This window comes from Drosophila arizonae, chromosome X (genome assembly GCF_054131065.1).
Source record: "Drosophila arizonae isolate 15081-1271.41 chromosome X, UAZ_ARI_1.0, whole genome shotgun sequence".
Taxonomy (NCBI): domain Eukaryota; kingdom Metazoa; phylum Arthropoda; class Insecta; order Diptera; family Drosophilidae; genus Drosophila; species Drosophila arizonae.
The window spans coordinates 8,645,185-8,662,923 of NC_142927.1; the positions used below are offsets into that span (position 1 = coordinate 8,645,185).

Sequence of the window (17,739 nt, forward strand, 5' to 3'; positions counted from 1 at the left end):
CATAAAACAAGGCATAAATATTATACAATTTATTTTACAGTATATCCGATATATCAATACTCTAGACTTAAGTAACGAAAAAAAAAAAAAAAAAAAAGGAAAAAACATTAAATTAAAATAAAAACAAATATATTTATATACATAATTAAATAATAAAAAAATAAAAAAGCAAAAAAAAAATTAAAATGCAATTCAAAATTAACCGCAATTCTCTTGTTTGAACTCTTTATTTGATTACAGGGTATTTAGAGATGTCATGTTTAGGTATTTATAACATTGTTGGAAATTAGAAACTTTGAAAAAGCATGACTATAGACTCGTAAATGTGTGAATAAGAGAAATGGAGATTCTCCTTCACTATCCCCAAGTCTCACGCTTTCTCTATATATCTCGCTCTCCCGTATGCTCTATCTATATCTCTTTTTACCTAACTCTTTCTCTATCTGTTTTCTCTCTCTGCCTCCAGCTCTATGTCCCTATTAATCTCTCTACCTCCTTTATCTCTCTCTGTCTCACCATTTCTCATTTTGCTCTTTTTCTCTGTCTGTTGCTCTCTCTCTACCTTACATTTTTCTTTCTCTCGCTCTCTATATTTCTCTCTCTACCCCCTTTCTCACTCTCTCTCTCTCTCTCTCTCTCTCTCTCTCTCTCTCTCTCTCTCTCTCTCTCTCTCTCTCTCTACCTTTCTCCATTACCAAACGAAAAGCGAGAATTTTCTTTTGCCTCTAACCCAATTTCTGGCTTTCACACGTCCTCTATTTCCTCCTCTCTCTCCCCCTCCCTAACTCTTTATCTGTTTATCCGATTTGCTGTTGCCTGGGACAACGTAGTCTTCCAAGTCCAAGTGAACTTCTAATCGAACAAACAAAAGTCAAAATGCTTGCGCAACGCCAAAGTCAGAGTCAGAGCCAGACCCAGAGGCAGAGCCAGCCAGTTGGTCAGTGAGAAGCAATCGGAGGTGACTTTTAATTTTAGTTATTTGGGATGAAATTTCTGCTGAAGAAATGTCTGAGGAAAAAGGCGCCCGAAATGAAGCCAGGCGCCATACTGGATGCGGTAATATCGCAGTCCTCGGCAACGGCCTGCAGGTGCCTGCTCTACAAGCTGGCCGACTACAAGAGAGGTAGGTCTGGTGCACCCACTGGGAAGTAATCTGAATCTCAATCTGAATCTGATGGAATGGCAGGTGGGGATCTGATCGATGCCATCAATACGGGCGGCCTGGTGGCCGTGGAGCAGCTGATACGAGAGCAGTTCGGTGTCTTCATGTACAACGATGGCAAGGGTCAGGTGATCAATCGGGCCGAGTTCCTGCGCTGGAAGTATCGTGATCACACGGAGGTGACAATACCAATTGAGGCATCGCTGTCGATACACGATCCGCTGGGCAAGTGGGAGGACCACAAGGCCTGCTGGCAGATGCAATACCGTGGCGCTCTTGGCGAGAGTCTGCTGCACGTGCTCATCATCTGCGACTCGAAGATCCATACGAAGCTGGCCCGAGTCCTGCTGCGCGTCTATCCCAATCTGGCCCTGGACGTGATGGAGGGCGAGGAGTATCTGGGCGCCAGTGCGCTGCATCTGTCGATTGCGTACAGCAACAACGAGCTCGTCGCCGATCTGATCGAGGCTGGGGCCGACATCAATCAGCGTGCCATTGGCAGCTTCTTTCTGCCGCGCGATCAGCAGCGCATGAATCCGGCCAAGAGCACCGACTACGAGGGCCTCGCCTACATGGGCGAGTATCCACTGGCCTGGGCCGCCTGCTGTGCCAACGAGAGCGTCTACAATCTGCTCGTCGACTGCGGCGCCGATCCGGATGCCCAGGACTCGTTCGGCAACATGATCCTCCATATGGTTGTCGTTTGCGACAAGCTGGACATGTTCGGCTATGCGCTGCGCCACCCGAAGACGCCGGCCAAGAATGGCATCGTCAATCAGACGGGCCTGACGCCCCTCACGCTCGCCTGCAAGCTGGGCCGTGCCGAGGTCTTTCGCGAAATGTTGGAGCTCTCCGCCCGGGAGTTCTGGCGCTACAGCAACATCACCTGCTCCGGCTATCCGCTCAATGCGCTGGACACCCTGTTGCCTGACGGACGCACCAGTGAGTATGCGATATATAATGAGTCAATCAATCAATCAGTCAGTCAGTTTATCAGTCATTCAGAGTTTTAGAATGTCTACCCTTATGTAAGACCTTCACCTGCCTGATTTTTACAGCAAGAGCTGAACGTTGAGCATCAATCACTCAATCAATGCATCATTCGCTCTATCGGAAGTATTTTGTTAGTCTTCTTGTTCAAGATTTTCATGTCTTCAATCATTCAATCAACAAATTTTTTCAATCAGTCAACCAGTAAATCATTCAGCTAGCCCAAAGATAACCTACAGTTATCAACTGCCTACAGCTTAAGCTATATGCTGATGATTGATGATTATCTGATGATCATCAATCAAAGTGTCAATCGGTCCATTAAAAATTTATTTCTCAGCCTTTACTAACGATTTCAGATTCTAGTTCAAGTCATTTGCTCATTTTCAGTCTATACACTCCTTCAATCATTCAATCAACCAACCAGTCAGTCAGTCAGTTCAATCAGTTAATGAGTTAGGCAATCACACAGTTTCAACATACCTTCCCAATGTTTATAAGCATGCTAGATTAGATGGCTTTATGTAGATCATCAATCATTCAATCAAACAATCAATGTGTCAATCGGTCTATCGGAAGCTTAGCTTTAACTATTGTAAACACTTGGAGATGCTAGCTGAAATGGTTTGAAGTATACGACAGCTATCAATCCTTCAATCAATCAATCAATCAAGCATTAGCAGCTGGATTCTATCTTCCCTATGGGCACCTAGCTCGCACAGCTTGACCTCTGTGCTCATCCTCAATCATGCACTCATTCCAACAGTCAATCAATCAAGCTACATCAAAATTTCTTTAGTTATCTCATACATCGTGACTTGACCCTTTGCAGACTGGAACTCGGCGCTGTTTATCATATTGAACGGCACCAAGCCGGAGCATCTGGACATGCTGGACGGCGGCATAATACAGCGCCTGCTGGAGGAGAAGTGGAAAACTTTCGCACAGAATCAGTTCTTAAAGCGTCTGCTCATCCTGTCCACCCATTTGCTCTGTCTGTCCGTATCCGTTTACTTGCGTCCGGCACACGATGGCGACGGCCTGGACGACGAGGACAATGGCGATGCCGCCGCCATGGCGCAGCTGAAGGACGGCGCTCCAATGGCGCCAGCTGCGGCTGCGGATGAGGCTGAGGATGACTACAATGCCCAGACTGTGGCGCGCTACTGCGCCGAGCTGGCGACCATAGCGGGGGTGCTCAGCTATGTGGTCTTCCAGCAGGGTGACGAGATCAAGAATCAGGGTCTATCCGCATTTCTCAAGCAGCTGGTACGACGCCTTTTTAATATCTCACTATATTTCCCTCTCTTTCTATCTATGCATTTCTCACTGTATTTCCCTCTCTTTCCCTCGCTTTCTTCATCCTCCTATCTCATATGGGACTTTCAGTTGTATATTCCATCAACTCTTCTTCTGCTTCATACTCCCTTTCACACCAGGACTGAGACTATGTTCTATTCATCTCTCTCGCTCTCTTATCATGCACTCTGTCTCATTCTCTCACCCACGTTATTGCTTTTTCAGTTTTCTCTCAATCTCACTATAACGCAATCTATCTCTCTTTCTATTTATCTCACCCACTCTCTCCATTACTCTCTCTCTCTCTCTCTCTCTCTCTTTATCAGTCATACACTCTCTCCTTTGCACACTTATGCTATCTCTCTATTCTTGTTTTACTCGCTTGTACTCTCTCTCTCTCTCTCTCTCTTGCTCTCTCTTACACATTTGTGTTCTCCTTGTCCCGCACTCATACACATACACTCACCCTCTTTCCTCTCCATCTATCCTCCCTCCTTTAACACACACCCACTGTACTATAGTACTGGCAATCTAGCCGTTTTTTCGGCTAAATATAGCATATTGGCTGACTCTCACGTCTTTCCTTCTCTCCAGTCACATGCGCCCGCCAAGGCCATATTCTTGTTCTCGAATTTGTTGATCCTGGCGTGCATTCCATTCCGCTTGATCGGCGACACGGACACCGAGGAGGCGATCCTGATCTTTGCCGTGCCCGGCAGCTGGTTCCTGCTCATGTTCTTTGCCGGGTAAGCAGCTCATCCCCTGTCCTCTCTGCCTGGCCATTCATTTTCCTGCTTCTCCTTGGCAGCGCCATACGCTTGACGGGTCCCTTTGTGACGATGATTTACTCGATGATAACTGGCGACATGTTCACCTTTGGCATCATCTACTCGATCGTCCTCTGCGGCTTCTCGCAGGCGTTTTACTTCCTCTACAAGGGGCATCCGCAGGTGCAGTCGACCATGTTCAACACCTACACCAGCACCTGGATGGCCCTCTTCCAAACCACTCTCGGTGACTACAATGTGAGTATTGCGAGGTCCTAGGTGACATAGAAATTCTGTCTATGTCTAAATTCAGGAGCGAAGTAATTCTCTGAAAAAATGTATTATTCTTGGGAAAAATTGGAATGTCGACTCCATCTCCAATATTTTCGAAAATCTCACATACTTATGTTGATATAATTTAATTAAATTTTCGAGCAAACATATATCTGCAATTTGAATTTTGATTCAAACAGAATCGACAATAGAGCTTGATATAATTTCGAAAATGTGTATTTGTCGAAGCTCGAAGGTATCTTAACTTTCGTGTATAAAAAATAGCTCGAAACGAAAGCCTATTCGAAATTTAAATCGGCAATGGATTCGCTATAAATTCGAAAACGTATGTTTTTCGAAGTTTGGAAATTTCTTAACTGGTTATCCTTCTGAAATTTAAATTTCTTAAAAATTTAGCATCAACGATGGAGTTTGGTATATATTCGAAAATGTGAATATTTCAAAGTTCGAAAATTACTTAATTCGATATCAATTCAATTATCAAACATCTTCATGGTTTTCCAAATTGAAGCAAATTGAAGATCTAAATTTCTTGAAGGAAACTAAAAAGTAACTTCGAAGATCTGACTTCCCCGAAGAGAGCCTAGGTACATCGGAATTTCGAAAATGGGTACTTCCCTGTCAAATAATCCCTGTCAATAATCGTTTCTTTTTTCTCTAAATAGATGAGAAATTTAAAAAAAAAAAAAAAAAAAAAAAAAAAAAAAAAAAAAAGAATATTATTTAGCTCAAAGATAAGAATATCCTTAAAAATTTCAAAATAGACCAAAACCAGATAATGCTTTATATATACTATACATATTGTTATATAACAGACACTCATATAGTTTATAAAAATTTCCTTTCTTCGGAACAGTATCCGGATCTGAACCAGACGACCTATCCGAATTTATCGAAGACCGTCTTCGTCATCTTCATGATATTCGTGCCGATCCTGTTGCTCAACATGTTGATCGCCATGATGGGCAACACGTATGTGACGGTCATTGAGCAGTCGGAGAAGGAGTGGATGAAGCAGTGGGCCAAGATTGTGGTCACCCTGGAGCGGGCAGTGCCGCAGTCGGATGCCAAGGGCTATCTGGAGGCGTACTCTATACCGCTTGGTCCGGCGGACGATACGGGCTTCGAGGTGCGCGGCGTGATGGTTATCAAGAGCAAGAGCAAAACGCGTGCCAAGCAGCGCAAAGGTGCCGTCTCCAACTGGAAGGTGAGTCCTGGGCCCGCACCAAGCCCCTAATCCTCTCAAGCTTTAAGTGATTTTCGCTTGCAGCGCGTGGGACGGGTCACGTTGACGGCGCTGAAGAAACGTGGCATGACCGGTGAGGAGATGCGACGGTTGATGTGGGGCCGTGCCTCCATATCGAGTCCCGTCAAGGTGACCAAACAGAAGCTCAAGGATCCGTACAATCTGCACAACGAATCCGACTTCACCAATGCCATGGACATGCTGACGTTTGCCAACAATCCGGCTGCCAGCAATGGAGTTCCGCTGCGCAGCTCAACTGCTGGAGCAACTACAATGACGCCTGCAGTGGCTGCACCCGTGCCGGATCCGTTCCGTGAGCTGATCCTCATGTCCGACCAGCGACCGGACACACATGATCCGCACTACTTTGCCGGACTGCAGCAGCTGGCCAACAAGGCATTCGACTTGGTGGAGCAGACGCTCAAGACGCAGCCCCAGCTGAGCAGGAAGCCATCCGTGCCAGCAGCGGCAGCGGCAGCGCCAATAGCAACTGCAGCCGGAGCTACAGGTGCTGCGCCGCCTCCACAGAAGGCCGCCGTGCCAGCGGCTGTGGCCGCGCCCATGGCCAGCAATTTGACCAATCTGTTCCAGGATCCCAAGGACATTGTGGACCCCAAGAAGCTGGAGGAGTTCATGAACATGCTCGCCGAGGTGGAGACGGAGGAGAGCGACAGCGGTGGCCCCATCCTGGGCAAGCTATCGCTGGCCAAGCGCACCCACAACGCGCTCTCCAAGGCGGACATTAAACGATCACCCAACCACAATGGAAAGACTTCGATGACCTCGGTGTGGAATCAACAAATGCCAGACATGGAGACGCTGCCGGTAAGTGAGTGAGCCAGGGGGAGCACAGCTGATACGCATTGTGTTTCCATTGCAGGACTTTAACTTTGATGAGGCCGTGGCCGAGGAAATCTTGACCATCGAACAGGAGGCAGAGGCGGAAACCGAGGATGGCAACGGCGAAGTGGATAGCGATGATCTGCCCACAGCCGACGAGGTGCATGCCACAATGAAGCAGTTCCATCTGCGCAAGTGCCAGCCCAGCCAGGACGAGGCAGCGCGTCGAGCCAAAAGCGCACGGATTCGACGCCGAAACAAGTGAGTTGAACCAAACGGGTGTCTACTGTACAGGTGGACTATAGACAAGCTGCTAGCCAGCTTAGAGCTTTCCATATATCAATTAATAATATGAGAGATAAGACAGTCGACAGAATATAAGAGATAATACATCAGTAGAAGATGGAACCCATATCGAATGGGTCACATATCAATTATATTAGAGATGAAGCATTCGTAGAAGATGAGATGTATAAAAGTAAGCTGAAATCAACTATAATGTAAGATATAAGACATGAGTAGAAAATGGGATCCCTATCAAATATGTCACAAACTGAATAAGGACTATATATTAGTTAAGAGCTTTCCATATATCAATTATGATATAAGAGATGCGACATCAGTAGAAGATGAGATGTATAAAAGTAAGCTGAAATCAATTATAATATAAAAGGTAAAACATCACTAAAAGATGGGTCGGAAACTGAATAAGGATTATATATTAGCTCAAGAGTTTTCATATAGTACCAGGTCAATATATATTAGCTAAGAGTTTTCATATAGTTCCATATAGAGTTTCCATAAGACATCAACTATAATAAATAATTCAATAGAAGATGGCATCTCTATCCATTTGATCAGAAACTGAGTCCCCATAGGATTAACAGAGTCCAAACTTGTTGTCGTATCAACTCTATACATATCCTGATATCTCTATATATATTCGCTGATATACATTTATGTATATACTCATATATCCATCCGCTTTGCAGAGTATCTCCGGAGGAGAGCGAAGCGGAAGTGGAGAGCAAGCACACTCGGGGTCGCTCCGCAGCCGCGACGCGCAAAGCTCAATCGCCGCCCGATCCTCTCGAGCCTTGGAGCACGCGTGAATTACAGGATATTAACAAAATATTGGCCAGAAAGAATTGAGTCACAAACAAGCTTTAGCGGAGTATGTTGTAGTCTATAAAAAAAGTGAAATAATTAATACAAAAAGAATATGAGAGACAATTTTGTGAATGCTTTCAAATGAGTTGTGTTTTGCAAATTTACTTTCATTAAATACAAATATTTAACTATACAAATACAATATACCATATATAATTTATATATATATATATATATACGTTGAGGGGGATTGTGTTTTCTATTGTTACGTATTGTTAAAATAGAATGTGAAACCTGCAGCTCAGCGTCGTGTTTGCAGAGCAGTTGCAAAGCCAGGGAAAGGTCAATTGAGCCTATGTCAGTTTACAATCTGTTCAATAAATTTTAGATATTCGTAATTTATATAAGCATACACACAACCACACACTCACACACAGGCATACAATCACGCGCGCACTCACACACACACACATAGACTATGTGAAACTTAAGAATACAATTGGCAACATGAAATTTGTAACTATATATCGGATCGGATATAGCAATTATGAAATACATTATGATATGTACATTAAGCTGGACACCAATTCCAATTTCAATTCTAATTTACATTTTTATCGATATAGAGAGCCATTTCCCTGGCCTTGGCTCAACTGTTTTCCTTCACATTTTTGGCTTCACTTTGCTGCCTAAGGACTAAAATACATTATGTAATGCTACAAAAATTGTATGACATCTCTTAGCTCATCATCCATATTTATGTGGTATTTATACAAACGCTTAATTAATTACATATTTACTTAGCAGCTAGCTAATCCGACTCTCCTCTATACATATGTATACACATTAGTGCGAAACTGAATGGCTGAATGGCTATGAATGGGCCGCAATCGAAATGCCAGCCCAAAATAATCTATAAACAGACTTGCCTCCCGATGCTTCGATATGATGAGCCATCGACTTCAATTCAATGCTAAACATATATCAACCTAAACTAAATTATTAACTTAAGCTTAGTAATAAGGTGGTTGCTCTTATGGGTTTTCGGTTGTTGTCGTTGCCTTTGCTGTTTGCTGTTCCATGTATTCGTTTCTTTTGGGCTTTTGCTTTCTCTATCTCTCTCTCTCTCTCTCTTTCTCTCAATTTGTCTCTCCGTCTCTCTCCCGTTTGTTGGGTTTTACCGAAAGCCGGTGCTCAGTGTCCGATCGTTGGTTAATGCGTTCAGACCCTGCGCTTGCGCCTGCGTTGCTAATTGGGCGTTCGACGCCGTTGCATTTATGAATATTGATGCTGCGCTGTTGTTGTTATTGCTATTGCCGCTGTTGTTATTGTTATTGGTGCTGTTGTTGCCGGCAGTGTTATTGCCGCCGATATTGGGATTGGTGCTGGTGATGTGTATCTGTTGCTGCTGCTGGTGATGATGTTGCTGCTGTTGCTGCTGCTGCTGCTGTTGTTGCTGCTGTTGCTGTTGCAGCTGCTGCTGTGTTATAGTCGTTGCATTTGTGGGCGTTCCGCCCAACTGCAAGATCTGCTGTGCCGTTAGCAACTGGGTGGGAATTATCACCTGCTGCTGTGGATTGTGCTGCTGTTGCTGTTGCTGCTGTGCCGCGGCCGCCGCTGCTGCTGCCGCTTGTACAGCGGCAACCTGCTGCTGTTGTTGCTGCTGCTGTTGTTGTTGCTGCATCTGCAATCGCAGCAATTGCAGCTGATTGGCATTTATGGCGATCTGTTGAGCAAACATTTAGCAATTGCAATCATATGGGAGCTGGGAATCTTCTCGAAATACTTACCGGAACATTGGTCAGCTCGCCGGTGGGCGTCACCACCTGCTGCAACAGTTGTATTTGCTGCTGCTGCTGTTGCTGCTGTTGTTGCTGTTGCTGTGCCAGGTTCTGCAGCAGCGCCGTCTGCTGCTGTGCCGCGGTTGCTGGCGCCGGCGTCGCCGTTAGCTGCCCATTGGGCCCGGCTGTGAGTATTAGCTGTTGTGTCGGCTGCTGGGCAACAATGTTCAAGCCGAGACTGTTCTGATGGTGTTGTTGGTGTTGCTGCTGCTGGTGCTGTTGCTGTTGAAGTTGCTGCACTAGCTGCGCCGGCTGCTGTCCAGGCAGCGCAATGAAATACTGCAGCTGCTGCGCCCCACCGCCCTGCTGTATGATCTGCACCTGCTGCGGCTGATGCTGTTGTGCTTGCAGTTGTTGCAGCTGCTGGTTGCTATTGGCCGCCGCTGCTGCCGCCGCAAATAGATCCGGAGTCACAGTGCTAAAGCCAAGCACTTCGGCTGCGCTGGGATCCAGTTTAAGGCCAGCGGCAGCAGCAGCCGCCGCAGCAGCCGCAGGTACATTGGCGCCACCCACAACGTTGCTGGTGGTAAAGCTCGCGTTGACATTGTTGTTGCTGACAACAGATGCGCTGGCAGTCGCAGCTGCAGCGGCCGCAGCTGCTGCTGCTGCCGCCGTTGATACATTCGAGCTGGTTTGCTCTTTGGTTTTCTGTGTGGTTGACGGTTTGATCTCCTCCCGCGGCACGATGTCGATAAGGAAATCAAATTGATCATAATTGGCAATCGCTTGTGCGATGTCCGAGCGCTGCAGCGTACGGCGACGACTCTCCTCGGTGTGCACCCAAGCGCGCATGGTTAGCTCCTGTATAAAATATTCGCATGCCTTGGCGAACAGCAACGGCGCCTCTCCCGCTATCATTTTGGCATTCTCATCCAGTTTCATGATCTTCTTGATGCGCGCCAAGGGCAGCACCTGATGTTTGGCATCCACCTGGCCAATGCTATTCACCTCCGTCAAGATGTTGGGCCAAAAGTTGTCAATCGTTGGCGGAGGCTTGCGTACGATTTGGGCGCGCGTCGCTTTAGTCGGTTTCTCTTTTGTTGCTGGCGCCGTCGTCGGTGTCGTTGACGTCACACTAATGCCTGTCGCATAGCCTGCGTTAGCTCCAGCAACGCTGTTATTCGTTACGGATAAGCCCGTTTGCATTGGCATTGTCAGCTGCTGTGACGTGACAATTACAGCGTTTGGTCGCCGAAGGGCCGGCGTTGTGGTTGTGGCGGCTGCCTTGGTCAAAGTGTCATTGAGTTCCACTTTGATCGGCGTGACAGTAATGGTGTTGTCAAACATGGTTGTGGCATTACTGCATAGAAAAAACAAAACAAATTAAGCCACGCAAAAAACACAATAAGTCACACACACAAAAAAAAAAAAAAACACGAAACACGATTAAATTGTACACACTGTACAGAGGCACACGGAGATCCGAGACTTACCTATTTGGCGCCTTATTTACGCTGCCATTATTGGTGGCGTACATGGCCACGTTATCTCAGGTGGGGCGCGTTTGTCGTCTGCTATTGGTAAGGGTATGAGCACAAGCACCCCGATTCCAATTGTAGTAAAATTTGATTTTTAAAAACTTATTGCTGGTAAATTTCGCAAATGCGTAATGCATACACAATGCGCTAGGGATGGCAACTGGTGCTGCAAAACAATCGATAAGGTCACAATGGCAGCTTACCTCCAGGGCTGTCAACTTAGTGTTGAAAATTTTATCGATGCTTTAAATAGCATCGATAGGCATGCATGTGCCGAGCACATTAGCCACCAAACCAATTGTTGATATAATTTTTTGTATAAATATTATTAGAATTTTACCAAATGGTGGCTAATAGTAAGGAGAGCGAAACGCTGACCGGGGCGTCTGCGGTAACTGGACTGCCACAGAAGCGCTTCTACCGCCAGCGCGCACATTCAAATCCCATTGCGGATCACAGTTTTAATTAGTAAACATTTCGTTTGTGATGTTTGTTTGGATGTTTGACTCAACTAATTTTTGTACTTTTTGTTACAGTCCCGCCCGGCCTGAAGATGTGGACTGGCGCTCGTTATATCCGAGCATGGGCGATGATCAACAAGTGCAATTTGCTGACATTGGCTGCGGCTATGGAGGCTTTCTCGTAACTCTCGGCGAAATGTTTCCCGAAAAGCTGGCTATCGGCATGGAGATTCGAGTGAAGGTCTCTGACTATGTGATCGACCGCATTGCAGCGCTAAGGCTGAAGAATGCTAACGAAGCGACTACGTACCAAAATATTGCTTGCATACGCACCAATGCGATGAAATATTTACCTAATTATTTTCAAAAAAGTCAACTCGAGAAGATGTTTTTCCTCTATCCCGATCCGCATTTCAAGCGCGCCAAGCACAAGTGGCGCATCATCAATCAGGCTCTGCTCTCCGAATATGCCTATGTGCTCAGAAAAGGGGTAAGTAATTACCGATCACACCGATCTCATACCTCTGACTAAGCTCTGTTCCATTCGTAGGGTCTCGTTTATACAATGACGGATGTGGAGGATTTGCACACATGGATAGTCTCGCATATGACCCAGCATCCATTGTTTGAACGATTAAGCGACGAGGAAGCCGTAAGCGTTTTTAACACATTGGATACAAACTGGAATCTAATTGATATATATTTGTAGAATGCGGATCCTATAACGCCCAAGCTTTATCAGAGCAGTGAGGAGGGCGCTAAGGTTGTGCGAAATAAGGGCGAACATTTCTTGGCTATATTCCGTCGCATTTAATTTGACAAATATATACATACATATATATTTTAACGTAAATAATTTAAGTATGCAACAGACAAAATTTGATCTCTGTGTGTGTGTGTGTGTGTGTGTGCGTGTGTGTTTATGTATGTATGTTTTGGTGCGTATTTGTGTGTATAGACATGTTACATATATGCATTGCAGTGCCCTATGCCTTCGCATGAGATCAGCGTCAGTCCGAGATTCTTATATTCAATATTGAATTTGACCCCAGCCATTAGCTCGGCCACATAGATAGCGGTCCGTGTGTGCTTGGTTAGAGCCCCAGAACGAATACTTGAACAGCCCTTGGCCAATGCCATATAGATGATTAGCTGATCCTGCATGTGAGCGTCCACACATATGTCATTCTTTATGTAGCCAGCCAATTCGCAAGAGGAATTGGATCCAATCATGTGCCCATCAATATTCTTCTCACCCACTGTGGCTACACCCATGATGCAGCCAGTGCTGGTCACTGCAGTCAATATGATGCCAGCTCCATTGTCACGGACTTTGTCTGGTGGATGCTTGAACACATGTATGGTGCACTCATGGTCCGGCCACAAGCGATGTATTTCACGTTCAGCCGAATGCTGCATATCGAAGGCAATGCACTTGGGCAGCCGGCCGGAATAGTAGGCAGAGCCCCTGACGGCACGGAACTGGCCGAAGTCATTTATTTGAACAGCATTTAGGGAACGCACCGGTGCCACTTCGAGTACGCAGCGTCCATTGCCACGTGGATAAAATCCATAGTGCAACACCTTCAGATCGAAATTAACGCCAAAACGCTTCAAATTGGGCAACAGCACTTGCTGCATATATTCCACCTGCGGAGAATACGAGACATTTGTCCCGCCCATCACATCAATCCGTGATGTGGTGCCAGCGAACAACAGCACCGGCATTACCATCTGGTAAACAAGCGTAATGCTCGCAGCGGTTCGTGTGTCCACCTTGTACATAGAGCCAATGATTGTGTGCGGTGTGAATGTCAGCTCGGTGGAGTGCAGCACATTACCCTTCACCTCAGCATTGGAGATGTCCCGCAGCAAATTGACGCCATGGAGATGTTGATGTGATAGACCCGGCTTGGGGCGATTGGCACGTATTTTGATCACACGCACTGGGCGATTAAGTATAACACTTAAGGCTAATGCATTACGTAGAGCCTGTCCGCCGCCTTCCAAATAGGAGCCGTCGATTTCCACAAAACAACTCATGCCCGGTTACCTGCAGTCGCACAACGAATTCAATATTTTATTTCGAATTAGGTATTAGCACGTACATACCGATTTTTACCAGTTTCTTAAATGTTTTGCTTGTGATAAATATGTTACCTATTTGGATTTTAATTTCAAATGTCACTTGAGTCTGTGATGGACTGTTCGAATTGTATCGATTGTCGTTGCCAGATGTCGTACGTTTCGTTTTTACTCGAACAAGTTGGCAGGGCTGCACCACTGCCGTTGCAATCACCCACAAACACCGCGATTTACTTTGTGTACGAAATTCGTTCTGCGCAATAAAAATATTGAATTGAATTTATTATTTGCCGTGTAGCTTGTTGCTGGCACTATGTCAAATGTGTACTTACTGCCAGTTGCTACCTTTCTCATTTTTCAAGTGACTTTTTTGGGCACGTAAGTCGCTAATGCTGTATGTTCTAATTGCGAAAAAATACCCTTATATGTTATTGTTCTTTGCATTTGGCGCAGTTACATTGTGGCCGTCCTGGAGGGACATGTGGTGCCCACAGTGCCCTACATAAGCGATGCAGCCACCTATTCACCGGAGAGCTGTATATTCGGGCAATTAATTAACATTGGCAGTGTTCTATGTGAGTTACGCCAGATTTCAAAATAATTCATATCTCGCGTGTAACGAATGAGTCATGAATTGTTGATTTATTGCACCCTGCCGTGTACCCTACTTTCCCCTCACTTTCTTTATCTCTCTCTCTCTGTCTCTCTCGCTCTCCCGTTCTCTGTCTGTCTGTTTTTCTCTACCCCTACCTACCTTTCAACGATCGTTTTTCATTTCAAGTGGGACTTACTATCTATGTGCGATATCGCCATATATTGCAATTGTATGAGCATCATCCGGAACTGGACGCCACTTTAGTGCGACACAATCGTCTGGCTTTGTGGTTCGGCATGCTGTCCTGCCTGGGCATAAGCGTTGTGGGCAACTTTCAAGAAACTAATGTACGGATTATGCACTTCATTGGCGCCTTCTGTTGTTTTGGTTGCGGCACTTTGTACTTTTGGATGCAGGCATTGATGACGTACACCATTTATCCCATGGCCGGCACAAGGAAAACGGCTCACTTGCGTCTGGGCATGTCCGTCTGCTGCACGATCCTGTTCATTATGCTCGCTGTGACTGGCGTCATGTCCCACATCCTGTTCAATGGACAGAATCCGCGGAAGTGGTAAGACCGACTCTTGACATCTTAGCCAGGCAATAGAATTAAACAATCAATTCGCTTTGCAGGTATCCGTCGGACGGTGGCTGGTATTACCACGTAATAAGCACCATATCGGAATGGATTATCGCCACCATATTTTCGTTCTTCATACTTAGTTTTACGCCCGAGTTCCGTGATGTTTCGCTACAGCATCCGCAAATTTCATTGATGTCTTACACTATGAACGTGTAGATGATTCATTCATTTTTTTCGGATTACGATTTATATAGTGCATGCAGATATCTGAAGATTCGACAGTGGGTCGCAGTCTCAGTCACGACTGGGCCACTGAATCCACAGGATATGCTCTACATAGGATATGCAAACTGCTATCCCCTATTGCTTAAGTACCAATATGTAGTGTAGGATTTTAATCAATATCAGCTGTCCCTAATGGAATACATATGAATATACATGGAGGTAGATCGAGTATTTAATGTTTGACTGCTTCAGTCAACTGAAAATGAATGTATAATAAATCTGCACTCGAGTTAAAACTGAATTTCAAACAGCACTCGGCAAAATTCCAATCACCTCAAATTGTTTGCTAATTATGGTTTTTTTATGTGTCCCATACTTGCCAGCAAAGGTGCTAAACTTTCGCTTTTGTAATGCGCTTAACTGTGATATAGTGCAAGTCTAGTATTACAGGCGAAATAGCGTTTCTCTCTATTTCCTTCTCCTCCATCGAATATATAATATACAAATATATTATGCACATATACAGTTTTTTACATTTATTTGTTATCAATTTGATTTTCATTTTTTTTTTTTTTACAGTGAAACTCCAAGTTATAAATCTCTTTTTATCGAAATAAATAGAAATGTAAAATGTAAAAAAAAAAAAAAAAAAAAAAAATGAAAACGCTTTCTGTTACAATTAGGCATAGAATTTGTTATTTTAATCAACGTTTGCGATCTCTGGAACGATCGCTATCGCGATGTTTGTGTCCTCCACGGTTATTGTGTCCGCCACCAGCTCCGCTGCCTCCTCCACCGCTGCCTACGCTGCCGCCACCACCTCCGCCACTGCTACGATGCGAGTAGCGGCTGTGAGACTTTCCGGAATTTGAACTCGAATTACGATACTTATCGCTGTCGCTTAGACTGTTGCCCGGATTGCTGGAGCGTTCCTTTTTTACATAATAATCGGAGCGATCTCTTGATGATTTCCTGTGAAAGTCAAGAAGACACGATCAATGCATATAATAGATCTCTTATAGCTAATGCAGCTTTACCTCTTGCGATGCTTGCTGTGCGGCGAGCTGGAGCGCGTCAGCGAACGCGAATAGTGGCGCGATTTCTTTTTGTGCTTGGGCAATGATCGTGAACGTGATCGGGACGAGCGACTGCGGTCCCGATCGCGATCGCGTTCCCGGTCACGGTCACGATCACGGTCACGATCCCTATCGCGTTCACGATCACGATCGCGATCTCGATGCGATTTCTTGGAACGCTCGCGACTCGGCGAGTGGCTGCGCGACCGAGAACGTGGCGTGCGTGACTGCGTGCGTGTGCGTGAGCGCGAATGGGAACGTGAGTCTTTCTTCGGCGACTTCCCGGTTGGCAACGGAACGGCACGCTGAATAAATCCGCCCCACGCGTTGTGCGAGCCATTGTTGCGATCTACCGTTATTACGGCTGGAGGCGTGTTCGCCTCCTTGGTCTTGTTACGTGCATCAATATAACGCTTCTTCAGTTCCTCGACAGCTGCCTCCAGCTTCTCCACAACTGGCTTGGCCCGCGTATAAAGCTCCATCACCCGATAACAAATATCCGTAATATTGGCCATTGGCACACGGAAGATGCCAAACCACGGCGGACTATGCGGCAACGGTATATTCAGCTTACGTGCACTCAAGTATATGCACGCACAGGCAATCGCCTCCGGCGTATAGCGCATGAACACATCCGTACGCAACGAATCGTTCATAAAATTCCATGACATTTGCATCAATTTCTCATGCTTCTCGTATTGCAGCACTTGCAGATACATGACGATCAGCTTATGCGGATGCTTGACATGCACACAGAAGCCCAATTCCTTAAGCACTCGGCGCTCCGCCTTGATCACCTGTGTTTTCAGATTCGTGTAGTACTGATCCAGCACCATGGGCGTAATTTCCCTGCGAAGCAGATGTAAATCAATGTTAAATATAAAATGAAAGCTATTTACTGTCTCGACTTACTTCTGAGCGCGCACTTGTTTGATGTGATGAAAGACGTTGATGACATCGCGAATGCGACGCGGCGCCTCTTCAATTTTGGAGGCAAGGCAGACACAGCTCATGGCCACGGTTTCCATGTTGTGACGGACGAAGCTCTTCGAGTAGAAGAAGCGCTGGAAAAGCACCTGGCCAGTGGCCATGGCCACTTGGGGCAAACGTAGCAGTATGCCCGCCGTTTGTATTAGCTCACAGCCAAGGATGCGCAAATCCTTTTCTGTTTCAAGATCCAGTCCATCTTGACTGGATGGGGTCGCATCAATTTTCTCCTCAGGGATCAAGCTGTTCTCCAATGTTAGCACAATTTTGTTGAAAAGACGGGGATACATGGGCTTAGCAGCTTCGCCATCGGTTCCATCGTTTCCAGTGGCAACGGCAGCTGGGTTACCGCTGTGCGTATTATTCGAGATGTTCACGTTGTTGGAGTGCACTGAGCTGACAGTAAGTACGTTGGTGATTGTTTGCAATGCTGTTGCCGTTACCGTTGAGCTTGACGTTAGGCTGGTATGGACGACGCCAGTCGTGGCGGTGATTACACTAGTTGCACCACGACTGGCCATTTCACTTCCAACTTATTATTTTATTTGACTTATTTCTTCTGATTACAATAAATGCTATTGTATATTAATTTGTGAATTTCCAACAGTGTGCACCGAAAAAACGTTTGCAAGAAAACTAAAAATACTAAAATAATGCGTCAGCAGTCAGATATCGATACTCTGTTTTCGAAAACTAT

The 17,739-nt window shown here is 45.6% G+C and overlaps 6 protein-coding genes across 6 annotated transcripts; 3 read left to right on the top strand and 3 right to left on the bottom strand.

The window, feature by feature from the left end:
* The first annotated feature begins 60 nt into the window (after positions 1-60).
* iav (transient receptor potential cation channel subfamily V iav) lies at positions 61-7,808 on the top strand. Its single transcript, XM_018014569.2, has 9 exons — positions 61-1,123; positions 1,187-2,104; positions 2,985-3,421; positions 4,046-4,197; positions 4,260-4,476; positions 5,369-5,719; positions 5,783-6,583; positions 6,639-6,859; positions 7,591-7,808. The coding sequence occupies exons 1-9, from the start codon at positions 985-987 to the stop codon at positions 7,748-7,750; spliced, it is 3,396 nt and encodes a 1,131-aa protein (XP_017870058.1). The 5' UTR covers positions 61-984; the 3' UTR covers positions 7,751-7,808.
* A 23-nt stretch (positions 7,809-7,831) lies between these two features.
* Positions 7,832-11,204, bottom strand: Nf-YC (nuclear factor Y-box C). Its single transcript, XM_018014577.2, has 3 exons — positions 10,983-11,204; positions 9,499-10,849; positions 7,832-9,434 (listed from the first exon to the last, which is right to left on the bottom strand). The coding sequence occupies exons 1-3, from the start codon at positions 11,024-11,026 to the stop codon at positions 8,886-8,888; spliced, it is 1,944 nt and encodes a 647-aa protein (XP_017870066.1). The 5' UTR covers positions 11,027-11,204; the 3' UTR covers positions 7,832-8,885.
* Positions 11,205-11,259: 55 nt separating this feature from the next.
* LOC108618543 (tRNA (guanine-N(7)-)-methyltransferase) lies at positions 11,260-12,344 on the top strand. The gene is made up of 4 exons (XM_018014602.2): positions 11,260-11,495; positions 11,564-11,978; positions 12,039-12,140; positions 12,198-12,344. The coding sequence occupies exons 1-4, from the start codon at positions 11,371-11,373 to the stop codon at positions 12,300-12,302; spliced, it is 747 nt and encodes a 248-aa protein (XP_017870091.1). The 5' UTR covers positions 11,260-11,370; the 3' UTR covers positions 12,303-12,344.
* Positions 12,275-13,739, bottom strand: Rtca (RNA 3'-terminal phosphate cyclase). Its single transcript, XM_018014596.2, has 2 exons — positions 13,601-13,739; positions 12,275-13,541 (listed from the first exon to the last, which is right to left on the bottom strand). The coding sequence occupies exon 2, from the start codon at positions 13,529-13,531 to the stop codon at positions 12,452-12,454; it is 1,080 nt and encodes a 359-aa protein (XP_017870085.1). The 5' UTR covers positions 13,532-13,541; positions 13,601-13,739; the 3' UTR covers positions 12,275-12,451.
* Positions 13,740-13,809: 70 nt separating this feature from the next.
* LOC108618544 (DNA damage-regulated autophagy modulator protein 1) lies at positions 13,810-15,318 on the top strand. Its single transcript, XM_018014603.2, has 4 exons — positions 13,810-13,951; positions 14,027-14,148; positions 14,355-14,742; positions 14,805-15,318. Exons 1-4 carry the CDS (start codon positions 13,887-13,889, stop codon positions 14,968-14,970), a joined length of 741 nt encoding a protein of 246 aa, XP_017870092.1. The 5' UTR covers positions 13,810-13,886; the 3' UTR covers positions 14,971-15,318.
* A 169-nt stretch (positions 15,319-15,487) lies between these two features.
* Positions 15,488-17,706, bottom strand: LOC108618527 (cyclin-L2). Its single transcript, XM_018014584.2, has 3 exons — positions 16,968-17,706; positions 16,017-16,904; positions 15,488-15,951 (listed from the first exon to the last, which is right to left on the bottom strand). The coding sequence occupies exons 1-3, from the start codon at positions 17,561-17,563 to the stop codon at positions 15,684-15,686; spliced, it is 1,752 nt and encodes a 583-aa protein (XP_017870073.1). The 5' UTR covers positions 17,564-17,706; the 3' UTR covers positions 15,488-15,683.
* Positions 17,707-17,739: the final 33 nt, after the last annotated feature.